This window comes from Paroedura picta, chromosome 3, assembly GCF_049243985.1.
Source record: "Paroedura picta isolate Pp20150507F chromosome 3, Ppicta_v3.0, whole genome shotgun sequence".
Classification (NCBI taxonomy): Eukaryota; Metazoa; Chordata; class Lepidosauria; order Squamata; family Gekkonidae; genus Paroedura; species Paroedura picta.
In genome coordinates, this window is record NC_135371.1 from 74,023,375 (window position 1) to 74,047,969 (window position 24,595).

The window sequence follows — 24,595 nt, forward strand, 5'->3', positions numbered from 1 at the left end:
GTAAAGTTCTGCATCTGGGTCAGAAAAATGAAAAGAATGCCTACTGGATGGGGGATACGCTTCTAGGTAACACTGTGTGTGAACGAGACCTTAGGGTCCTTGTGGATTGTAAACTAAACATGAGCAGGCAGTGTGATGCAGCGGTAAAAAAGGCAAATACCATTTTGGGCTGTATCAACAGGGGCATCACACCAAAATCACAAGATGTCATAGTCCCATTGTATACGGCACTGGTCAGACCACACCTGGAGTACTGTGTGCAGTTCTGGAGGCCTCACTTCAAGAAGGATGTAGATAATATTGAAAGTGTACAGATGAGAGCGATGAGGATGATCTGGGGCCAAGGGACCAAGCCCTATCAAGATAGGTTGAGGGACTTGGGAATGTTCAGCCTGGAGAAAAGGAGGTTGAGAGGGGACATGATAGCCCTCTTTAAATATTTGAAAGGTTGTCACTTAGAGGAGAGCAGGATACTGTTCCCATTGGCTTCAGAGGAAAGGACAAGCAGTAATGGGTTTAAACTTCAAGTACAACTATATAGGCTAAATATCAGGAAAAAATTTTTCTCAGTCAGAGTAGTTCAGCAGTGGAATAGGCTGCCTAAGGAGGTGGTGACCTCCCCCTCACTGGCAGTCTTCAAGCAAAGGTTGGATACACACTTTTCCTGGATGCTTTAGGATGCTTAGGGCTGATCCTGCGTAGAGGAGGGGGTTGGACTAGATGGCCTGTATGGCCCCTTCCAACTCTATGGTTCTATGATTCTATGAGAGGAGGAAAAGAGGAGACATGCATGCATAGGGTTGGTGTAGCATCAATCATTTGGACTGGATCTGAATAAATTTTTTATGTATTTCATTAGTGTAAAATAACCTGATTTTCTTAGTTATATTTTGTTCAAATGTGTAAGGCTAATTTTACAGTCAGGGATAAGGCTAAGAACAGAATTATTTTCAGAAAAGCACTTAAAAATCGTGCTTAAATAAAGGAATGTGTGTACACCTCTAAGCATACACATAATGCTAAATAGTATATAAAATGTTTTCTGAATAAGCATTGGACTTATTTAGATCTTATTGCCCGTTAAGTAGTTTCTCAAAGACATGAGGGCACTTTTCAATTCTGCATCCCAATTATACAAATTTATTTGCCTTAAAATCAGCAGGCTTAATAGCTGCAGGAATACCGCTTCAGATCAATAATCACAATCTCTTTTTATAAAATTTCACTTCCTTGTAATTTCTTTCTAGACAATTCTCATGGCAAGTGATAATAATTATACTTGACAATAACAACATGTCCACCCTTGCTTTAGGATGCTTTGGGCTGATCCTGCGTTGAGCAGGGGGTTGGACTAGATGGCCTGTATGGCCCCTTCCAACTCTATGATTCTATGATTCTCTCTATATTTATACCCCCTCTTCCAGAAATGAAACAGTAGCAGTCCACTGCTTTAGATGTGTTGAGAATGAAAATGTCTCTTATCACAACATCACAGTGTGGAACAAGACTAAAAGACCATCTCATTCAGCTGCCTTCATTCATCCCAAATCTACACAGCAAGCAGAGAGCAGGCATGCTTTAGGAAAATACCTGAAGAAGAAATAGCTGGTGATGACTCATGCAAATAATGAGCCAAGCCACAGACTGCAGAAGACAGACAGACTGACCACTCTCCCAGGGTCATTTCAGCTCTGGTTGGATTTTTTCCCCCTTAATTAAAAATGTGATGGTACTTTTCAAAAGATGCACTCTTTTCAAAGCTGAGGATCATTTGGGTCCACTTCACAAGTTTCACTTTAGATACAGATATAATATTAAGTGTAAAGTGCAAATACACCAGTGTGTCTGAAAAAGTATATATTGTACAGAAACTTCAGATCAGAGAGGCAGATTTTATCATGTAATTTTGACCTCATTATACTGCATACAGCGAGAGGGGAAATTAACAGTATGATGTCTCAGAATCATATACTCATTGCCACTAGATATGTAGATTTTCAGAAATTTTAAAGCTAAGATGGGGGAGAAGGGGCTATTGCTGTTTTTCACCTACATTTATTATACTGCTTTAAGAATAATAACATGCGTCATTTATTGTGCTATCACCTGTTACACTGTTTGGAATACTTATATATTTTAAAGTATAAATGCCTTGGTTTTCGTCAAACAAAATTGCCACGAGAGAGAGAGAACTGAAAATGGTGACTATTGAGAACAAACCCTTTGTTCTTAGGACTGAATAATGTAAGAGGATGTGAATGCCCACACAAGACATATAGAAACTCATTGAAGACAATTGAACTTTAATTGGTCATTGTGATCTATCCATAGATGGAACTATATAGTGTAGGACTAAAACCCAGATAACAGCTGGAAAGACTTTCTGTATCTCAGGGTGCAATCTTAGGGGGTGGTGGGAGGCTGATGTGAATTTTGGGCAGCCTACTCGATGTGTGGGTTTTAATGTCATCCTTACCTGAGGTGTTCCCAGCCTCTCTATTAAGGGAACCAGGTGAAGTGGGGCATATTTGGCTTCGAGACGCTTCATGCGTACCTCCAAGCGTTCTCCTTCTGTTAAGCGAGCAGCAAACAGTGAAATGAGAAAGCAAAAACAAAAAAATGTCTAGTATTTCAGTGTCACCTCCCAACCATCCTCCAACTCTGGGACCAATGGGACAGAACAAAAACAGAGTAATGCATTGTGAAGAAGGAACTGTGATTACAGCCACAACACCAGGACACCTTGTAAAAGGGTTGTCATTTTAAAAACAAATGCCTTGCTTTTGGTCAAATTTTACCTTTCATATGGACTGTTCAGTGGCTGGCTAGGGTTTTGTTTTTGTTTTTTAGCCTTGAGGCCTATGTTTTTATACCAATCGCTTTGGAACCTATTAATCAAGAATGTATATCTGGAACTTTGTAGGTACTATACAGATTTGGGAATAAATGACTGATATCTGTTCACCTCTTCACTCCTTACCTTTGATGTAGACCCTGGGCAAAATATTTTGGAAGGGAGCAGCATGCAGCAAATCACACACTTCTTCCTGGGACTGAGGCAGGAGGAAGAAAGATAAAAGGTGTTAAAAATTCCCTAAGAGTTTGGTTCTTCAGCTGTCTGAAGGCTTAGGGGAAAGTGCTTCAAGAGGGCTTAATCAAATACCGCCCAACTTGCATAAACAACAGAAATGGAAGATAATGCCATGTGACTCCAAAGTAACAATTTATGCAAATCCTATAAAAGGTCATTTTTTCCTGAAAAATCTGGAGCTTTGCAAGTGGTTCTTTATCTTATCGAGTTACAGAGTCTATTGCAAGGCTTGTCCAAACCTTGGTGCTGAGTGGTGTGGCATTCTGTCATGATTCCAACATGTGCCGCTCACTGTTAACACAAGCTCCTTCTACTTTTGTATGACATAACAACATCATATGTTGTAAGGGAGTGTCTGCACCAGTTCACTGGGTGATTACAGACAACCATATGCTATCTATTCACTGCTAGTAAACTTTATCTTGGTCTATTTTTAAACATAGTATTATGACTTGCCCTGAAGACTCCTCTGTTAGTACCTTCTAGGATTATAGCCTTAACCTAGTGCAAGAGGACACCTGGACCCTATTATAATGTTAATTGTTGTTGTTGTTACTGTTATTATTACTAATATTGTCATTGTCCGTCACCAGCTGGATAGGGGCGGTTCAGCCATGCTGATTCTTTTAGATCTGTTGGTTGCTTTTGACATCATTGACCATAGATTGTTTGTCCACTGCCTCACCGGCATAGGGATACAGGGCACAGCTCTTTGCTGGATATGCTCCTTCCTCCAGAACCAGACTCAGAGGGTCGCGGTGGGGGATGAGTTCTCACGCCTCTATAGACTCCCTTGTGGGGTCCCTCAGGGCGCGGTTCTCTCCCCCACATTGTTCAACATCTTTATGCGTCCTCTGGCCCAGCTGGTACGGAGCTTCGGGTTGGGTTGCCATCAGTAGGCTGATGACACCCAGCTCTATCTCCTGATGGGGGTCCGCCCGGATTTTCCCCCGGAACTATTTGGAAGAAGTGACGGAATGGTTCAAGTAGAGTCACCTGAAACTCAACCCCTCCAAGACGGAGGTCCTATGGTTGGGAGGTAGGGGGTGGGACCAGGAAGCGCACTTACCCACCCTGGCAGGGATGCAACTTACAATCGTGCCCCAAGTAAGGAATTTGGATGTGACCATTGAGATCTCACTGACCATGGAGGCCCAGGTCAAGAAGATAGCTGGCCAGGCATTTTTCCATCTTCGTCAGGCTCGGCTACTAGCTCCCTACCTGTCCCCCGAACACTTGGCCACAGTGATCCAAATGACGGTCGCCTCCAGAATATATTTCTGTAACCCGCTCTATGCGGGCCTGCCCTTGTCTCTGATCCGAAGACTTCAGCTGGTGCAAAATTCAGCTGCTAGGGTCTTAACTGGTACACCTTGGAAGGCCCATATCTGGCCTGTGCTGAGGCAGCTACACTGGTTGCCAATTGCTGTCCGGATCCGGTTCAAGGTTTGGGTTTTGACCTTTAAGGCCTTGTGAGGGTTGGGACCAACATACCTGAGGGACCGCCTAATGCCATATGCTCCCTGGAGGGCTTTACACTCTGCTGGTGAAAATTTATTGATTGTTCCCGACCCCAGGGAAGCATGCCTCACCTCAACCAGGGCCAGGGCCTTTTTGGTCTTGGCCCCAATCTGGTGGAATGAGCTCTCTGGTGAGCTACGGGCCCTACCGGAGCTTTCGGCATTCCGCAGGGACTGTAAAACGAAGCTCTTCCACCAGGTCTATGGCTGAGGCTGGGATCAGCAAGGTAGACCAATGCCCCCCCTCCAGATATGAGCAGTACATCTGACCTCCTTCACCTCCCCTCTAATAGTGGGGGTGGGAGTGGGTTTCCCGCCATGTTGGGATTTTTTATGTCTTTTATTAGGGATTTTAATGGGGATTTTTTAAGACCTTATAAACAGTAATGACTGGGGAAGGCACTGGCAAACCACCCCGTATTGAGTCTGCCATGAAAACACTAGAGGCGTCACCCCAAGGGTCAGACATGGCCCAGTGCTTGCACAGGGGATACCTTTACCTTTAACCCGCCAAGAGCCGGTCTTGGAAGTGGCGGGGAATAAATTGAAATAATAACAATAACAACAATAACAACAACAACAATTGGGAAAGTGAATGGGGAAGGCACTGGCAAACCACCCCATATTGAGTCTGCCATGAAAACGCTAGAGGCGTCACCCCAAGGGTCAGACATGACCCAGTGCTTGCACAGGGGATATCTTTACTGTTACCTTTAACCCACCATGAGCTGGTCTTGGAAGTGGCAGGGAAGAAATTGAAATAACAACAACAACAACAACAACAATTGTTGTTGTGGTTATTATTGTATGCTGCCATTTCCAAACTGAGCCTGCTACTATTAGCAGGAACTTGTGCTCCGGAGATATTCTGAAACTTTTAAACTACAACTGAGTGACCTAAAGGTAGTGGCCAGGCCTGGCTTATCACCTGAAACTCATAGCCAGATGAAATGGGACACCACACACAAGAAACAACTTATTGTGGTATCTGATCATATACTGAGATAAAGAAGCAGGGATGTGGTAAAAATGACCTAAACTTTATCAACAATTAGTTTTCTGCATGGCTGCACATGCATAAAGTTATGTTTACAAGCAGTGACCACAGGCTAAATGGTTTTCTGTAGCTTCTCATTGTCACTTTTTCATTTATCTTCAGGATGCCTTTGTTGCTGTGCTAATCTTTGCACACCGGCAGTTAATATGTGCCAAGATCAGCACAGAAATAATGAAGGACAATGATGGACAAATGTGTTGATTAAAAACAATAAAAAATGGCAGGTTGGGGTGATTTTTCAAGTAGATTTACATGGTAGCCGATGCTCCAGTTTACTGTTTGAAATGGCAACTTAAAGAAAGCCAGTGTTTTACACAGTACAAAGCAATCCTAATCAGAAACAGAGAAACTATTCCAGGTATGTTTCTTGGGCGCACCTTGGGGGGAAATGTCTGGTGCAGACATAGTCCATGTCTTGTTATTTCGAATGGATGAAACTTTGGTGTTGCCTCTACTAGAGTAATATGGTTTGGAGACCTCCCTTCAAGATGCATCAAAGAGAACTCTGCAGGGCATAGATTGTGGACCACACAAAGGTATATGGAAGGGATTTAAATGTCTGTTTGATACCCACTTTTAAATACATTTAATCAGAATCAAAACTCATTGATGTACACTGTAGCCTAGCAACTTCCTGGCTATTAATTTGCCTATCTCTGGAGGTGAATGACCCTTTAGCCCCCACCCCTCCTTACTCCCAAGAAATCATGTTCAGGATGGGGCTGCAAGATGCCCAAGGAAAAACCACAGAATGAGAAGCAGCTTGAAAACACATAGAGTTAATCAAAGATACAAATGGGTAGCCATGTTGATCTGAAGTAGCACGATAAATTCAGAGTCCAGTAGCACCTTTAAGACCAACAAAGATTTATTCAGGGCATACCACAAGGGTGTACGCTCTCGTGGTACGCCCTGAACAAATCTTTGTTGGTCTTAAAGGTGCTACTGGGCTCTGATTTTACAGTTAATCAAGTTAATCCAAACCGCAGACACATAAAGAGGCAAGATCTGGAAAGCAGTAATGCCAAAGGAGACTTGAGTAATGGTTGGCAGTGAATTTTGCATGAGTATACAGGGCAGAACAGCAACAGAGTAAGCCATGATGGCTGCAGGTTGCATGCAAAGAGGTAAAACACTGCAAAAGGAGGAGGTGTCAGTATATCTCTGTACACATCTAGAATGTTGTGACCAATTTTCCAGTCTCCATCTTTGTCTTATAGTGTCAAAACTTTGTACATAGTCCCTGATCTAGGATTTATGGTACAATCCTGTTCAAAGTTACTGTTCCTGGGATTGCACTGTTAAGCAGTTCATTGTGTGAAGAAATACAACTGCCTCTTACTAGATGCTAGAATATTTGGGGGATAATATTTGGACTAGATGGCCTGTATGGCCCCTTCCAACTCTATGATTCTATGATTCTATAATACCCCTAGAACTACAAACAGAGTTGAATCTTTCTCTGAGGAATGATACAGCATCAAGCTGTTAAGATACTTTACAAATATTATTATTACTACTATTACTATTATTATAACTATGATTATAGTCAAAGGAACTCCATGAGCATACAGGTCTCTTTTGCCTTACATAGGAGACAATAAGCAAGCCTTATAACTTATGTTTTATTACACTTCAGGTCCAGTTGTGCTCCAGAACACATTCTGAATAACTGATTGGCAGTGCAGTCCTAAACTCAGTCACACTGTGCAATCCTAAATCACAGCTCACTTGATATTGGTTAACTTAGAAAGGTGTGGCTCACTTAGGACTGTGCAGTAAGTTCCTACATTAGTAAATTAATAGAGTAGCTTGCCTTTGGAAAAAGGATTTTAAAAAATCATAACTTGATTGACATTATGATGTTCAGGAAATCATGAATTCAAAAGCCCACTAGGAATACATTATTATTTTTCTGCTAGGAAAAACAACTTGTGTCGTATAACTTTGATCCATAATAAATGTGTTATTATGGGGGCAGTGAAGTTAAAGTGGAAAAAAAAGCTTGTGTCAAAATAGTTTCCCTTTAAACTGAAGATAAACAGAAATTCAGAGAGCAAAAATTAATGGATCAACCCACAATACAACTATAACCAGTAACTATGCAGCATTACATTCTATATATTTTAGAGCCTCCAGGAAGACTAAAGGAATTCAACAACATCCACAGGAATTTATTATTTTATCCAGAATCAAAATCATTACTGATGAACTTAGAACTCAAAGAGGATAAGATTATTATACACATGGATTCTACTGCCTGTTCCTTTCCTACCAGAGGCTCATCTACTTTTTTCACAGCACATGAGTGACTGCTCTTACCTCCATGTTCCTTTTTTTGTTTCTAAGCGATATAACATTAGCTCTCTAATGATGTGTCAATACTATGAAAGGCATTTAGGTGTTTTAAAGATCCCATGAGAAGAAGGTGTTCTGCACATTCAAGCACAGGTTTGACATTATGCAGACCAGAAGGACCAACATATTGACAATGGGAGAAGGCATTACGCAAGAGAACTGTGATAATTTCAAAACTCCAAAACAAGCATATGTTTGATCTTAATGGAAGGTAGTGGATTTCAAAATGACTAACTAGACATTTATGAGTACATCCTACTTCCCCTACTCTTGATTAGGTGTCCATATGTTAAACTAGGCAGGCAAAAAGTTGGGACAAAAAAAATCAGATGATATTTTTGCAGGTTTCCACGTCAACGGCATGCAAATAACCCAGTCTGTGCCAATCTCAGTATTGCTGCCATGCCTGAATGGGAGTATGTCTAGACATGCAAAGGATAAGCCACAGATCTATTTAAGGGTGCATATGGCCTGCAAGCACACCCTGCATAAAGACCACTGCACAAATGAGCTCCAAATACCCCTGCGAGACTACAGGATGGCATAGCTAGGAGTTCATACTGTCGGTACACAATATATCACAACCCACAAGCAAACTTCATGATGATCAGTTGCAATTTCTTCTAATAAAATCAAAATTCAGAATATAATTCAAACTACTTTCAAATTAATGTTCTTCCAACACGGAGCGATATTTAGATTATGATTTCAGCATGCACACCCCTAAATACTGCATTACAGCTGTCATTAAATCTCCTTCAACATACACATTTAAATAGCACCACAGTTGCTGGATCACAACCTCAGATGTTGTATTTGAACTGGGATGTCTTATTTGTCTTATTAAGCCACTTGTCTTTGCCAATGTTCAAAGGAATTCATTTTAACTCACCAAGGCCTGCTCTATGAGAAGGCAGAAAAGAATGGCATTACCCACTTCCCTCAGACTCTGGAACACATCGGTCTTTAGCTCTGCATACTCAATGATGTCCTTCAGCTGGTGATGGAAAAACTCCAGGATTCCTCAAGAGAAAGAAGGAAGACAGGGAAATTTAATCCAGGAGGATTTGATAATATAAAGCAGTGGACTGGTCCGTAGATCAGTCGGTACCGGGCCGCAGCTCCTCCTCATCCTCCTCCCTGGCTGCTGCCTCGTGGGCTGCCCTGCCTCTCTGCCGCCGACTCACCTTTGGTGCTCTCCAGCAGCCGCTGTGGCTGGGGCTCCCCCTTGGTGTGGCACTGCGCAGCCACTGCTGGCAGCGCCCCCCAGAGGGGCATCGGCAGGAAAGCAAGTGGAGCAGCGGCTCAGGCGGCGGCGGTGACGTCCCTCGGCAAAAGACTACCCCCCCTGGCCTCAGTAAAATTGTCAAGTGTTGATCAGTGATAAAAGGATTGGGGACCACTGGTATAAAGGATGAGTGTCATGAAGAGTGAGTTGGTAATGCTTTTGGAACTAGCTGTGATCCTGAGTTGTTGCCTCATGCTCTCTCCAATCATTTCATCCCTAGGGATACCCACAAAGTTCCCTTTTAGAAAAAGGGAAATTTTCCCACAGAAGAAAGCCTTCCTCTTGTCATGAGTACTCTTCCTTTGGATTGCTCTCTTAGTATAAGAAAACCATCAGATCCATCCCTATGATCGTTTATGCACAGGAGATGTCATGCTGGGTTGCTTCTCTTTTGTACATTGTACAGAATGTAACTGATCTGCACTGACTCACTTCTGCTTCTTCCTACACATTGATAAAATTCTGCATTTGGTTGGCTGGTTTACAATAAGATAACAATCAAATCATTAACACCCAATAAAAAATGTAGTATAGCAGGTCAAATCAGTTTGGAATTATAATAAAGGCAGCTCGGGAAGACAGGAGGCAAATAATTAATACCACTCTGTGAAGGCCAATTGCAATAAATGTTTCTGGAAAACCTAAAAAGTACTTTGCAGAGAATCCTGGTCCTTCAACAACTTCCTACTACTAGAATTATGCAGTGGTTGAACTGCTACAGTTCATCCACCTCCCTACTTCTTTCAGTGGTGGCTGCTGGTAGATGCAGAGATGCTCCTCAACTCCTTGTCTACTGCTCTAAGGTAGCCAGCATTCCACAGACCCACTGCTGACTGTTATTCACTGAATCCAACTTTCCCAGTTTGGTTTTAGCCTCCATTAAATTCCTGTATAGTGACTAAGCTCTGTGCATGACCTCCTGATGGGATGCCACCAGTGACTTTCTCAGAAGCCTTCATAGAATCATAGAGTTGGAAGGAACCTCCATCTAGTCATCTAGTACAACCTCCTGCATAATGCAGGAACTCACACCCCCACATTGACCACTATTTCATGCCCAAGTGATCCCAAGTAATTGATAAATTAGTGCTGAAATGCAGTCAGAAATTCCAACATGAATATACCCCAACATTGCCAGCATGGAGCACTGAACAGAGTGTTACTTGAATGTGACAGAATGGAGTTCAGGCTCCTGCTCTCCCTACTCCCTTTGGAGGGTACTAGCTGTAGTTAGGGGTGGGGTGAGGGTGGGATTCTTTTTCTTTTTGGGGGGTTGGGTGGGATGTGGGTGGGAGGGTAGTTTAGTCAGCTAGGGTTATTAGTCAGTCTAGCTAGAAGCTGCTCTACTGAAATGAGGTATATGGAAGAGAGAGGGGATGCTGGGCCAGGGATCCAGCCCGGGACCAGAATTCCAGTGATTTTGGGCCAAGGCAATCAAAGGGTGGGAGGAGATTCAATAATAGGGGGGCAGCGACATACATAGGAATTCCCATGGCCATTGGATGAACAGACATCTTTGGAACAGACCTCCCCAAACCTGAGAGCCAAAGGCCACATATATATAATACTAGTAATCAAGCCCACTGCAGGGGAATGCAGCGGGCGCTAGTTCCTTACTTTAGTCGGCTGCGGCGGCGGTGGGCTGGTCGGCGGCGGCGGGCTGTCGGCGGGGGCGAGCTTCTTTTGTTAGCGGGCTGGTCGGCGGCAGGCTGGTCGGCGTCGGCGGCGAGCTTCTTTTGTTGGCGGCAGCCTGACGCGGCGAGAGGCGCTTTGCGCCTCTCGCCGCGTCAGGTCGCCAGGCAGGGAACCCCCGGCAGCCGCGCTTCGCGCGACTGCCGGGGGCTCCCTGGGTCAACGGCCTGACGTGGCGAGAGGTCGGCGGCCCGACGCGGGAGGAACTGTGCGCTGTGCGCGGCTCGCAGTTCCTGAAGCTGGGGCTCCCTGGGTCGGCGGCCCGACGCGGCGAGAGGTCGGCGGCCCGACGCGGCCTCTCGCAGCGTCAGGCCAGGAGGAACTGCGAGCCGCGCTGTGCGCGGCTCGCAGTTCCTGGAGCTGGGAATCGGAGGGACCAATCGGCAGGCGCTTTGCGCCTGCCGATTGGTCCCTCCGATTGTCTGTCGTGAGGAAGGGTCCAATCTGGACCCTTCCTCATCACGGACTAATCCCACCTCTACCCTGCTTAACGAATTATTTAGTCCGTGGCGCCCGTGGCGCCATGGGCGGTTTAAAGATAATTTAAAGAAGGACAACCACTGAGGAAAACAAAATTGAAAACGGTTTAATCTAGAGGCCGTTCTGGTTGTGCTTATACACATAAATATATAAGAAGAGATAAGAAACGTTTATTTGTATTTATTGTTAAATTGTTTAATATAGCCCAGGATAGGTTCTTCTTCTTCTGTTACAATAATTTTGAACCGTCCCTTTCTTTTCGTGGTGTACTCTGGTCGATATGGATGCAATAAATGTTTCTGGAAAACCTAAAAAGTACTTTGCAGAAAATCCTGGTCCTTCAACAACTTCCTACTACTAGAATTATGCAGTGGTTATGCATTATTATGCATTCTTCAAATCTCCGATGTCTGCTACCGACCTCCTGGTGTCTGCTACTGACCTCCTGACCAACGAGAGGATGTGGATGCTGCACTTTGTGAGCAGCTTGAGAAAATATCCAAACGGCAGGACCTTGTCATCATGGGTGACTTCAATTTCCCAAATGTGTACTGGGAAACAAACTCTGCGAAGCGTCCTCAGTCATGCAACTTTCTGACCTGCCTGGCTGACAATTTCATTTATCAAATGGTAGATGAACCCACAAGAGGTTCAGCCATACTGGACTTAATACTGACCAACAGGCAAGAGTTGGTGGATGAGGTGAAGGAGGTGGGGACCCTAGGGGGAAGTGACCATGTCCTCATAGAATTCCTTTTGAGATGGGGAGCCAAGGAAGCTTGTAGCCAGACGCGGATGTTGGATTTTCGTAGGGCAAACTTTAATAAACTCAGAGACATGATGAGTATCATACCATGGACAAGAATGCTGGAAGGGAAGGGAGCATGTGAAGGGTGGGCGCTACTCAAACAAGAGCTATTGCATGCTCAATCAATGACTATTCCAGAAATACGAAAACACTGCAGGAGCTCTAAGAAGCCTATTTGGATGAACAGAGAACTTCAAGAGGAACTAAGAAAGAAAAGGAAAATGTTCAGAAAATGGAGGAAAGGACAGAGCTCTAAAGAAGAGTACCTACAGGTTACTAGGCACTGTAGATCAATCATCAGAAAGGCCAAAGCTGAGAGTGAGCTAAGATTGGCCAGGGAAGCCCATTGTAACAAGAAAATATTTTTCAGTTACGTGAGGAGCAAACGTAAAGTAAAAGAGGCAATAGGCCCGCTGTTGGGTACGGATGGACAAACTCTAACGGAAGATGCAGAGAAAGCAGAAAGGCTTAGTGCCTATTTTACATCTGTTTTTTCCCACAGGTCAAAGTGTTTAGGCACATCTAGAGATGGCCGTAGCCAAAGGATAGTGTCTGGGTGGCAGGTTAACATGGATAGAGAGGTTGTCGAGAGGCATTTAGCTGCACTGGATGAGTTCAAATCCCCTGGTCCAGATGAAATGCACTCAAGAGTACTCAAAGAACTTTCCAGAGAACTTGCACAGCCCTTGTTCATCATCTTCGGAACCTCTTTAAGGACTGCAGATGTCCCGGAGGACTGGAAAAGAGCAAATGTTATTCCGATCTTCAAAAAAGGGAGGAAGGATGACCCGGGAAACTACAGACCAGTGAGTCTGACCTCTGTTGTGGGGAAGATAATGGAGCAGATATTAAAGGGAGCGATCTGCAAACATCTGGAGGACAATTTGGTGATCCAAGGAAGTCAGCATGGATTTGTCTCCAACAGGTCCTGCCAGACCAACCTAGTTTCCTTTTTTGACCAAGTAACAGGTTTGCTGGATCGGGGAAATTTGGTTGATGTCATTTACTTGGATTTTAGTAAAGCTTTTGACAAGGTTCCCCATGATGTTCTGATGGATAAGTTGAAGGACTGCAATCTGGATTTTCAGATCGTTAGGTGGATAGGGAATTGGTTAAAGAACCGCACTCAAAGAGTTGTTGTCAATGGTGTTTCATCAGACTGGAGAGAGGTGAGTAGCGGGGTACCTCAGGGTTCGGTGCTCGGCCCGGTACTTTTTAACATATTTATTAATGATCTAGATGAGGGGGTGAAGGGACTACTCATCAAGTTTGCAGATGACACCAAATTGGGAGGACTGGCAAATACTCCGGAAGATAGAGACAGAGTTCAACGAGATCTGAACACAATGGAAAAATGGGCAAATGAGAACAAGATGCAATTTAATAAAGATAAGTGTAAAGTTCTGCATCTGGGTCAGAAAAATGAAAAGCATGCCTACTGGATGGGGGATACGCTTCTAGTTAGCACTGTGTGTGAACGAGACCTTGGGGTACTTGTGGATTGTAAACTAAACATGAGCAGGCAGTGTGATGCAGCGGTAAAAAAGGCAAATGCCATTTTGGGCTGTATCAAGAAGAAGAAGAAGAAGAAGAGTTGGTTCTTATATGCCGCTTTTCCCTACCCAAAGGAGGCTCAAAGCGGCTTACAGTCGCCTTCCCATTCCTCCCCCCACAACAGACACCCTGTGGGGTGGGTGAGGCTGAGAGAGCACTGATATCACTGCCCGGTCAGAACAGTTTTATCAGTGCCGTGGCGAGCCCAAGGTCACCCAGCTGGTTGCATGTGGGGGAGCGCAGAATCGAACCCGGCATGCCAGATTACAAGTCCGCACTCCTAACCACTACACCAAACTGGCTCTCAACAGAGGCATCACATCAAAATCACAAGATGTCATAGTCCCATTGTATACGGCACTGGTCAGACCACACCTGGAGTACTGTGTGCAGTTCTGGAGGCCTCACTTCAAGAAGGACATCGATAAAATTGAAAGGGTACAGAGGAGAGCGACGAAGATGATCTGGGGCCAAGGGACCAAGCCCTATGAAGATAGGTTGAGGGACTTGGGAATGTTCAGCCTGGAGAAAAGGAGGTTGAGAGGGGACATGATAGCCCTCTTTAAGTATTTGAAAGGTTGTCACTTGGAGGAGGGCAGGATGCTGTTTCTGCTGGCTGCAGAGGAGAGGACACGCAGTAATGGGTTTAAACTTCAAGTACAACGATATAGGCTAGATATCAGGAAAAAGTTTTTCACAGTCAGAGTAGTTCAGCAGTGGAATAGGCTGCCTAAGGAGGTGGTGAGCGCCCCCTCACTGGAAGTCTTCAAGCAAAGGTTGGATACACACTTTTCTTGGATGCTTTAGGATGCTTAGGGCTAATCCTGCGTTGAGCAGGGGGTTGGACTAGATGGCCTGTATGGCCCCTTCCAACTCTATGATTCTATGATTCTATATTGCCTCCGTTCCATCCCCAGGTTTGTGAGGGAGAGGGCTAGGGTAGAACCCGTGTTGATCTTATGCAACGCCAGATCAATTAACAACAAGTCCGCTACCTTGCAGGAATATTTTGCAAGGCATGAAGCCAACCTGGCTTGTGTGACCGAAATCTGGGTGCGCAAATGCGAGACAATCGCCTTGAAATAACTTATGCCACCTGGGATTTTGGTGGCAATCTTGGTCAGAGTCTCTGCACCTTCGATCTTGGGGATTGAGTGTGTCAGCCTAGAGTGGGAATCGGTTAAGAACGTGGTGATCTGGTTGGTATATCCAAGACTTTTGGTCCTGGGGGACATCAACGTCCATTTGGATGTGCCACCTTCAGGACATGGCCTGGACCTGCTGTCTGCCATGGAGACACTGGGGTTCTTGCAATTAGTTGCTGGTCCCACTCATCACGCCAATAAAACCCTCGATTTGATCTTTGGTGCAGGAGTAGCGGTAGATCTGGTGGCGAATAATATTGTTCCATGGTCTGAAGATTGGGTGACGGACATATTTTGGTCCGCCTGCGGAGACTTATGGAATCCCAGAAACTCCTGAATGCCCTGTGGAACCCGATGCCCTCCAGCAACTCATTGTCGGTGAAGGACTGACAGTCCTGCCTGACGGCCGCTATCAATGAGATTGCTCCTAGATGCCCTCTCCGCCTTCGCCTCAAACAGGCTTCTTGGTTTTCCCAGGAGCTTCGGGAGAGGAAGAAGGAAATGAGATGGCTTGATTGATTGTGGAGGAAGAATCGTGACGAAGTGACAAGGACAACTCATTTCACGCTTATGAAGGCGTATGAGAACACGGTGAAAGTGGTGAAACGAGACTTCTACGCTGCAGAAAACGCATCCGCAAGCTCTCGCCCAGCACAATTCTTTAGAGTAATTAGGTCATTTACTGCCCTCGAAGAAGAAGGTTTGGGGTTATGGGCTAGGGTGTCACCAATATACGCCAAAAATTAAGGGAATTGGATTTGAACTGTGTGGCATTTTTGAGCTATTTTGTGTATAAGGTTCTGTCACTCCGCCGCGACTTACCTGCCACTATTGATACAGTTAGCGAACTGGATACAGTTAGCGAACCGTGGCCATCGAGGGAGTTAGTGTTTGATTGCTTCAGGTGGCTTTCTTTAACCAAAGTAGACAAGTTACTAGGATCAGTGAGGGCTACCACATGCCGTTTGGATCCCTGTCCGTCCTGGTTGCTTAAACAGGGCAACCAACAGATAGGAGGCCCCCTGAGGGAGATTATCAACCTCTCTTTGACATCTGGAGAGTTCCCCGAGGGGCTTAAGGAAGCCGTGGTTCTCCCTCTGCTGAAAAAAACATCGCTGGACGTGCAGGACCCCGCCAGCTACCGCCCTGTCTTGCATCTTGCGTTTCTGGGGAAGGTAGTAGAGCGGGCTGCAGCAGACCACCTCCTAGTTTTCTTGGAGAAAACTTCAGCCCTCAACCCATACCAGTCTGGTTACCGTCCTGGCTATGGGGTGGATACCGTGCTGGTCGCTCTGACGGATGATATCCAACCCAGTTGATCAAGGTGGGTCCGCCATTCTCATGTTATTAGATATGTCGGCCGCATTTTATGTGGTTGACCACGAGCTATTGGTTCACCGCCTCGCCGGGACCGGAATTAGGGGGACTGCACTGCAATGGCTTGTCTCCTTCCTCTGGAACCGGATACAGAGGGTGGCAGTGAGGGATGAACTATCAAATCCCTGTGAGCTCCCTTGTGGGGTTCCGCAGGGGGTGGTACTCTCCCCCATGTTGTTCAACATCTACGTGCACCCTCTGGCCCAGCTGGTTTGGGGTTATGGGCTAGGGTGTCACTAATATGCGGATGACACCCAGCTCTATCTCCTTATGGACAGACGGCCGGGCTCCCCCCAGATACATTCGCCAGTTGTTTGGAAGCAGTGGCTGAATGGCTCAGGTAGAATCACCTGAAACTCAACCCCTCCAAGATGGAGGTCCTGTGGCTGGAAAGAAGGGGACAGGATCAGGAAGTGCATCACCCATGCCTGAATGGTGTACAATTAACATCTACACCAGTGGTCAGGAACTTGGGAGTGACTTTTGATGCCTCCCTGTCTATGGAGGCTCAGGTCACAAAAGTAGCCCAGACAGCTTTTTTCCATCTTTGCCAGGCCCGGCTACTAGCACCCTACCTGTCCTCGGAACACCTAGCCACTGTGATCCGACAGTCACTTCCAGACTAGAATACTATAACTTGCTTTAGGATGCTTTGGGCTGATCCTGCATTGAGCAGGGGGTTGGACTAGATGGCCTGTATGGCCCCTTGCAACTCTATGATTCTGTGATTCTGTGAACTCGCTCTACACAGGCCTAACCTTGACTCTGATCCAGAATTTACAGCTGGTACAAAATGCGGCAGCTAGGGTCCTCACTAGGACACCTTGGAGGGCCCATATTCAGCTGGTACTCCATCAGCTCCATTGGCTACCAGTCTGTTTCTCGGTCAAGTTTAAGGTGTTGGTATTAACCTTTAAGGCCATACGTGGGTCCTACTTACTTGCGGGACCGCTTGGTTGCTTATGCCCCCCGCAGGGCTCTCCACTCTGTGGGTATGAATCTACTGACTGTCCCGGGCCCCCGGGACGTTCGCCTGGCCTCGACCAAGGCCAGGGCCTTTTCGGTCCTGGCCCCAACCTGGTGGAATGAACCCCTGGAGGAGCTAAGGGCCCTGTCGGAACATCATCTTTCCACAGGGCCTGTATAATGGAGCTCTTCCACCAGGCATATGGTTGAGGCCAGGGCACAGCCCAGGTTCCATCCAAGATCCCTAATCCAACCAGTTTTTCTCTCCTCTCTCTCTTATGGAACTAACACCTGACCTCTCTCTGAACAAGCGGGGAGAGTCACAGAATAGAATATCATCTTTTTATTGTAATAATGGGTACTTATGGGGTTTTATGTGATTTACTGCGATTTTATATTTTATTATGAACCGCTGTGAGACCTTTTGGCGAACTATAAATAAATACATAAATACATAAACTCACTGGATGGCCTTTGTTGAGTCAATATTTCACAGCCTACCATATTTCATGGGGACTGGAAGGATAATCCCATTTTAGTTTCCCTGAGTATCTCAAAATGTCATAAATAAAGATTTAAAAGTTGTAAGCCATAATGGCCTATAAATGTAAAAGTATCCCCTGTGCAAGCACCGAGTCATGTCTGACCCTTGGGGTGATGCCCTCTAGCGTTTTCTTGGCAGACTAAATGGTGGTTTGCCATTTCCTTCCCCAGTCATTACCGTTTTACCCCCAGCAAGCTGAGTACTCATTTTACTGACCTCAGAAGGATGGAAGTGAGTTAACCTTAAGCCGGCTGCTGGGATCGAACTGCCAGCCTCATTGGGCAGAGCTTTCAGACTGCATGTCTGCTGCCTTACCACTCTGCGCCACAAGAGGCTCTTCCAAGAAATTTAGGGCAGTGTAAACTAAAATGTTGACCAAAAATATGACTGATTAAGCAAAAAATGTTTTATCAAAAAATCAGGTTTTGAAATTGTTAAAAAAGTAAAATACTTAAGGCATTTACATTTCCTGTCAGAAGACTTTATTTCAAGATACTTATTTCAAGATCTAGTCCTCTATAAAAAAGATTTACAGAAATGGTCAAGGCTAGATTTGTCTTTATTGGGGTGAATTGCTATTATCAAAATGAACCTTCTTTCAAAATTAATATTTTTGTTTCAAAATTATCAATATTCATCCCCATAAAATATTTTAAAATATGGCAAAAGGATATTCAAGATTTTATTTGGAAACAGAAAAAAAACAGGATTAGATTTAAACTGTTAACACATGATAAAGTTTGAGGCAGTTTTTCCCTTCCAAATCTTCAACTTTACCATGAAGCAGCATCATTGACATGGCTAAAGGAATGGTGTCTTCTGAAATATACTTGATTGTTGGAACTAGAAGGTTTTAATAAACGTTTTAGTTGGCACCAATATATCTGGCATGATAAAGATATTATACATAAAGAGTTTAAGGACCATTGTATAAGAAGAAACTGAATAACAGTCTGGAAGAGATATAAAAACAGGATGGAACCTTATACCCCATTATGGCTCTCTCCGGAAGAAATGTCGAGACTTTGGGGATTAAAGGAAACCCCTAATTGGTATACCTATAGGGAATTGATTTTTATTGATGGGAAAACTGTTAAACTGAAATCAAGAGAAGACCTTTCAGATCATAGGATAGATTGGTTTTTATGTTATCATATGGCGGAATTCTTTAAAATACATAAAGAAAAGGGTTTCAATATACAAAAACCTAGATTTCAAAAAGAAATATTAGAACAGGATGGTAAAGAAATTTCAAAACTCTACAAGCAGCTGTTAGAATGGAATATGGAAGACAAAAAAGTCAAAGAAGTAATGATTTCTTGGGCTACGGATTTTGGCAACTACGGAGTTTGGACATTTGGGAAAGGTTATGGAAGTGTCGGGGACCCGCTTGCTAACTGAAAAAACAGGGTGCCCCTTTGAAGAAAACGTCACGCCAGGCCTGGTGAACGATACAACAGGAACAAGCTTTATTTCAGCAACGTGGAGTCCGCTGGTATGGAGTAAGAGCTTCCACCGAACTCCAGGTGGAAGCTCCCTTTTATACAAAACCCACCTCCTTAGGCTGTATTGCCCCACCCAGTACTTGCGGAGGGAACATGCTGATACAATCATGACTCATGCACATATGCGAGGTTTTCCGGGGTTCCTGATGGCCCATTTTCCTGGAACAAAGGGCCATCTCCGGGCCCTTGTCAAAAGGTGGAGGGGGACATTGAGGTTCTTTAGCGGCCATTGCCACCTCAACGATCGGGTGGGGCGCCCAGCTGCCGGCTTGCCTATGATCACCATGCCCTACCTCCGTGATCGCGGGCGCCTCTGATGGCGGGGTTCGGTCCGGTTCCCAAGCCACCAAGGACCGAACCACGACATTCTGCCCCCCCAAAGGTCCATTCTCCAACCCCCCGGGACGGCCAGGATACCGCTTGTGGAAACGTTCAGTGAGTCGGGGCGCAAGGACGTCCGCTGCCCAGACCCATTCCCGGTCCCCCAAAGCGAAGTCCTTCCATTCCACGAGGTACTGCAACTTCCCCCTGTGGAGTCTAGAGTCCAGGATATCCGCCACCTCGTGGTGCTCCCCCCCCGGCAGGACCTCGGGCGCTGGCGGGGAAAACACGGGGTGCCAAACGTCACCGTCCGGAGTTTTTTTTAGAAGGCTCACGTGAAAGACGGGATGGATGTGCCGGAGGTTCTTGGGGAGCTTGAGCTTGACCGAAACTTCGTTGATCGGGGCCAAGACCTCGAAAGGCCCCAAAAACCGAGGGCCTAGCTTCTTGCTGGGCAAATTCAACCGTAGGTTCCGGGTGGAAAGGTAAACTCGATCCCCCGGTCGGATCTCTTCAGCTGGTCGTCTCTTCCGGTCGGCGTCCTCTTTCTGCGCTGCCTTGACTTTGTGGAGCTGCTCCTGCAGCGACTTCCAGCAGCTCCCGGCACGCTTCCCCCACTCGCGAAGGTCGGCCGATTCCCGGGCGGGGACCTCTCCAAGCTCCGGGAAGTGTCTCAGGTCTGTCCCGTAGACGACGGCAAAAGGCGACATCTCCGTGCTGCTGTGGTCTGCGTTGTTGTACGCGAACTCGGCCAGGGGGAGCAGGGGCACCCAGGTGTCTTGATGATAGGAACCGAAACACCGCAAGTACTGCTCCAGTACTTGATTAACCCGCTCGGTCTGCCCGTCCGTCTGGGGGTGGTAAGCGGAGCTCAGCCCTTGCTCGATGTCTAACAGGCGCAGGAAAGCTTGCCAAAACCGGGACACGAATTGTGAGCCCCGATCGGAAATCACCTTGTCCGGCAGCCCGTGCAGTCGGAACACGTGATCCAGGAACATCCGAGCCAACTGTGAAGCACTGGGGACACTGGCGCAAGGAATGAAATGGGCCTGTTTGGAAAATAGATCTACCACCACCCAGATCACCGTTTTCCCCTTGCTGGGAGGCAAGTCTGTTATAAAGTCCATGGAGATCACTGACCACGGCCGGGTCGGGACCTCGAGCGGGTGCAGCAGACCTTTCGGCTTGCCAACCCCCGGCTTGCAGGTCAGGCAGACAGGACAACCACTGACGTAAGCTTTTGTGTCCCGCCGCAGACTGGGCCACCAAAACCGCCGCCGGGCCAACTTCCAGGATTTTACGAAACCGAAGTGCCCGGCGGTCTTAGCATCGTGGCAGAGGCTGAGGGCTTCCCGTCGTAGCCCTTCCGGGACGTAGACAGCCTCCCCCCTCCGCCAGAGACCGGAGTCCAAAATCAAAGAGTCCCGGAGCTCAGCCAGCTCCTTGTCTGTCCCGTAGGCTGCCACTAGGCGGTCTCGGAGCGGGGCGGTCGCCGGGTCGGGCTCCCATCCCTCCCTGGCCCGACGCCTAGTGACGACCCCCCGTCCCAGCTGCTCCTCACCAAACACGGACCTGGTGCAGGGAGCGTACCCCTCCCCATAATGCGGCAGACGGGAGAGGGCGTCCGCGAGGAAATTCTCTTTGCCGGGGATGTGACCAAGCTTGAAATTGTACCGCGAAAAGAACTCCGCCCACCTCATCTGCTTGGCGTTCAGGGATCGCGGTTGCCGGAGCGCCTCCAGATTCTTGTGATCTGTCCAGACCTCGAACGGCTCCTCTGTTTCCTCCAGCCAATGCCGCCATTCGGTGAGGGCGAACTTAATCGCAAACGCCTCCTTCTCCCAGGTAGACCAGTTCCGCTCCGTTTCGGCGAATTTTCGTGAGAGGTAGGCCGCCGGCCTCAGCTGTCCCGCCTTGTCTCGCTGCAGGAGAACCGCCCCGGCTGCTGCGTCGCTGGCGTCGACTTGTACCACCATCGGCTGGGTTGGGTCGACGTGCAGTAGCGTGGGCTCAGACGCGAAAGCTTGCTTGAGGGCCAGGAACGCTGCCTCCGATTTCTCATTCCAGCCGAGCGCTGCGCTGGGCCGCGTGGCGCGAGGACCTCTCCCCTTGGTACCTAGCAAGTCCGTGAGGGGAGCCACTACGGAGGAGTATCTGGGGATGAAGCCTCTAAAAAAGTTAGCAAACCCCAGGAAGCTTTGTAGCTGTTTCCGGGTGCGGGGCCTTTCCCAGGCCAGCACCGCCTGCACCTTCTCGGGGTCCATAGCTATGCCCTGGGCTGAGATGCGGTAGCCCAAATAGTCCAGGGAGGGACGGTGGAATTCGCACTTAGCCAGCTTCACGTATAGGTGGTTTGCCAGCAGGCGCTTTAACACCTCCCTCACCAGGGTCACGTGCTCTTGGGGATCTTGGCTGTAGATCAGGACGTCATCCAAATAAACAACCACCCCCTGAAACAGAAGGTCCTGCAACACCTCATTAATTAGACTCATGAAAACCCCAGGTGCCCCGCTTAAACCGAACGGCATCACTTTAAATTCGAATTGTCCCAATTGACAGTTAAACGCTGTTTTCCACTCATCCCCCTCCCGGATGCGTACCCGGTAGTACGCCTCCCTTAGGTCCAGCTTAGTGAACAGAGTCCCTTTGCCCAGCCGGGCCAGCAAATCCGGGATCAGCGGGAGGGGGTAAGCGTTCCCCGCTGCGATGGCGTTGAGGCCCCGGTAGTCCTGGCACAGCCGTCGGGACCCATCCTTTTTCCGGACGAACAAGACTGGAGCTCCCATGGGACTGGAAGCGGGCCGGATGAAACCTCGGGCCAGATTTTTACCCAAAAACTCCCGGAGGTCCTTGAGCTCACCCTCACTCATCTTGTAGATGCGCCCTTTGGGTAGTACCGCCCCCTCTGGGATGTTGATAGCGCAGTCCGTGCGGCGGTGTGGGGGTAGCTCGTCCGCTTCCCGCTCGCTGAAAACGGCTGCGAGGTCTCGGTACTCTGGCGGGACCTCGGGCTCTGGTATCTCCTGCTGCGCCGCCGCCGCTCCCCTGGGACGCGCCGCCGTCCTCTTGTGGCTGGAATTCTCGTGGGGGACCCGATGCCGTGCACCCACCGTCAAGTCGAACTTCAGGGTCCCCGCCCGCCAGTCCACCACGGGGTTGTGTTCCTTCAGCCAATCCAGGCCCAACACCGCCCGATATCCCGCTACGGGGACCTGGATCAGCCACCGCAGCTCTTGGTGGTCCCCTATGTGGATGGCGATAGGACCCACCTCCTCCCCGAAAGGTCCCCCCTGAATCGGGCTGCCGTCCATCTGGACGAAAACCAGGGGAACCTTCCGAATGCGCTTCGGTAGCCCCAAAGCCCGGGCTATCTGGGGGTGGACCATGCTGTGGTCGCATCCAGAGTCCAAAAGAGCCTCCCCCACCCAACTTAGTCCGTTCTCCGGGTTCCGGAGCTCTAAAATTACCACGTTCGGAGGTCGCGCCTCATGCTGTAGGGGTTTTCCCTCGCACCGCGGGACCTGCTGCCCGGCGCCGTCTACAGCAGGTCCTGGCCGTTTCCCGTCGCCTGGGCGCTTCCCGGTTCGTTGCGGAGGTCCTCCGCCCGGCGTGCCTGCTGGGGGCGTGTCGCACCTCCCCCCTGGGAGAGCCCGCGGTCCTCCCCCCCTTGCCGTTGGCACGCTGCTGCGAAATGTCCTGACCCCCCGCATTTCAGGCACAGACCTTCCCGGCGTCTCCTTTCCCGCTCGGGGTTCGGGGGTCGTTTGGGGCGAGAGTTGTCGGGGCCCGGTCTCGGTGCCTCGGCTGACCCGCCTTTGGCCTCCCGGGGGGGTGCGGCGGCCCAACCCAGGCTGGCTTCCAGCTTGGCGACCACAAAACACCACCCCTCCAGTGTAGACAGATCTTCTTCCGTCCCCTTGATCACGGCCCATTCCCTGAGCTTCGGGTTAAGGCCCTCCCGGAAGTACTCGATTTGGGTCTCCTCGTTCCAGGAGAACACCTTGCCTGCTTCCCTCCGGAAAATGTCTATATAGTCCATAACCCCCCTAGTACCCTGTCGAAATCCCTTGATCCGACTCTTTGCCTTGTCCTCAGCCTGGGGGTCCTGGAATCGTCGGCGGAGCGCGACCACGAAGTCCTGCAGGTCCCGAGTTGCCGGGTCGCCGCGCTCGGCCAACCCTAGGTACCACTGACCCGCCTTGCCCTGGAGACACGAGGCCACCCCCCAGACCAAGTCCTCGGAGTCCTCATACCGGTCTCCATACCTCCGGGCATGCGTCAGCGCGTGGAGGAGGAACTGCGGGAGGTCGTCCGGCGTCCCGTCGAAACGCGCCTTAAGCTCTGGGGGGGAACGTTTTGGAGAGTAGTCCGACCCCCTCCGGATCCGGGATTCTCGGCGTCCGCCGTCTCGTCCTGCTCCGCTCCACCGGCTACCAACTTGCCCAACGACGCCGTGCCGCTCCCTGCCTTGCACGTTGCTCCTGCGTTGGTCCGGCTCTCGCCGCCCCGTCGGCTCACCCGCTCCCCCGAGATCCTCTGCTGTCTCGCCTCTCCGCTGGCCGTCTCGCCTACTCGGGACTGAAAACTGCTCCGGGTCGGGGTCCGGGGCCCGCTCACCAGTGCCGGGCTCGTCCTCGTCGCTGGAGACGTCCTCACTCGACGCGATCCCCTCCGCCGTTGTATTACCAGTCCCTCCGGGCCCGGCCCGAGCTTGCTCACGGGCTTCAGCTGCCTGCAAGCGCCTGGCCAAGTCCGCCATGGCCCGCCGCAGGTCCTCTAGGGATTCCTCAGGTCCTACCGGGCGAAGCGCCTGCCTCAGCTGGGTGTCCCAGGTTGGGGCCAACCCCCCAGACCTCGGCGCGCTCCCCGCCGTGCTTGGGAACCCCATG

At 48.4% G+C, this 24,595-nt stretch overlaps 1 protein-coding gene across 10 annotated transcripts in view; it reads right to left on the reverse strand.

Annotated features, from left to right (window-relative positions):
• Positions 1-24,595, reverse strand: part of CYFIP2 (cytoplasmic FMR1 interacting protein 2) — a 167,728-nt gene that overhangs the window by 26,486 nt on the left and 116,647 nt on the right. For 9 of the 10 annotated variants that reach the window (XR_013229167.1, XM_077326426.1, XM_077326421.1 and 6 more), the window contains 3 exons: positions 8,919-9,049; positions 2,981-3,053; positions 2,477-2,571 (listed from right to left, as the gene is read on the reverse strand). Coding sequence is in view for 9 of the 10 variants with exons in the window: in XM_077326426.1 (XP_077182541.1) it covers positions 2,477-2,571; positions 2,981-3,053; positions 8,919-9,049 (299 nt within the window). In the remaining variant the exon portion in view is untranslated. The remainder of the gene's footprint in view (positions 1-2,476; positions 2,572-2,980; positions 3,054-8,918; positions 9,050-24,595) is intronic. The other variant, XM_077326425.1, reaches the window with a different exon arrangement.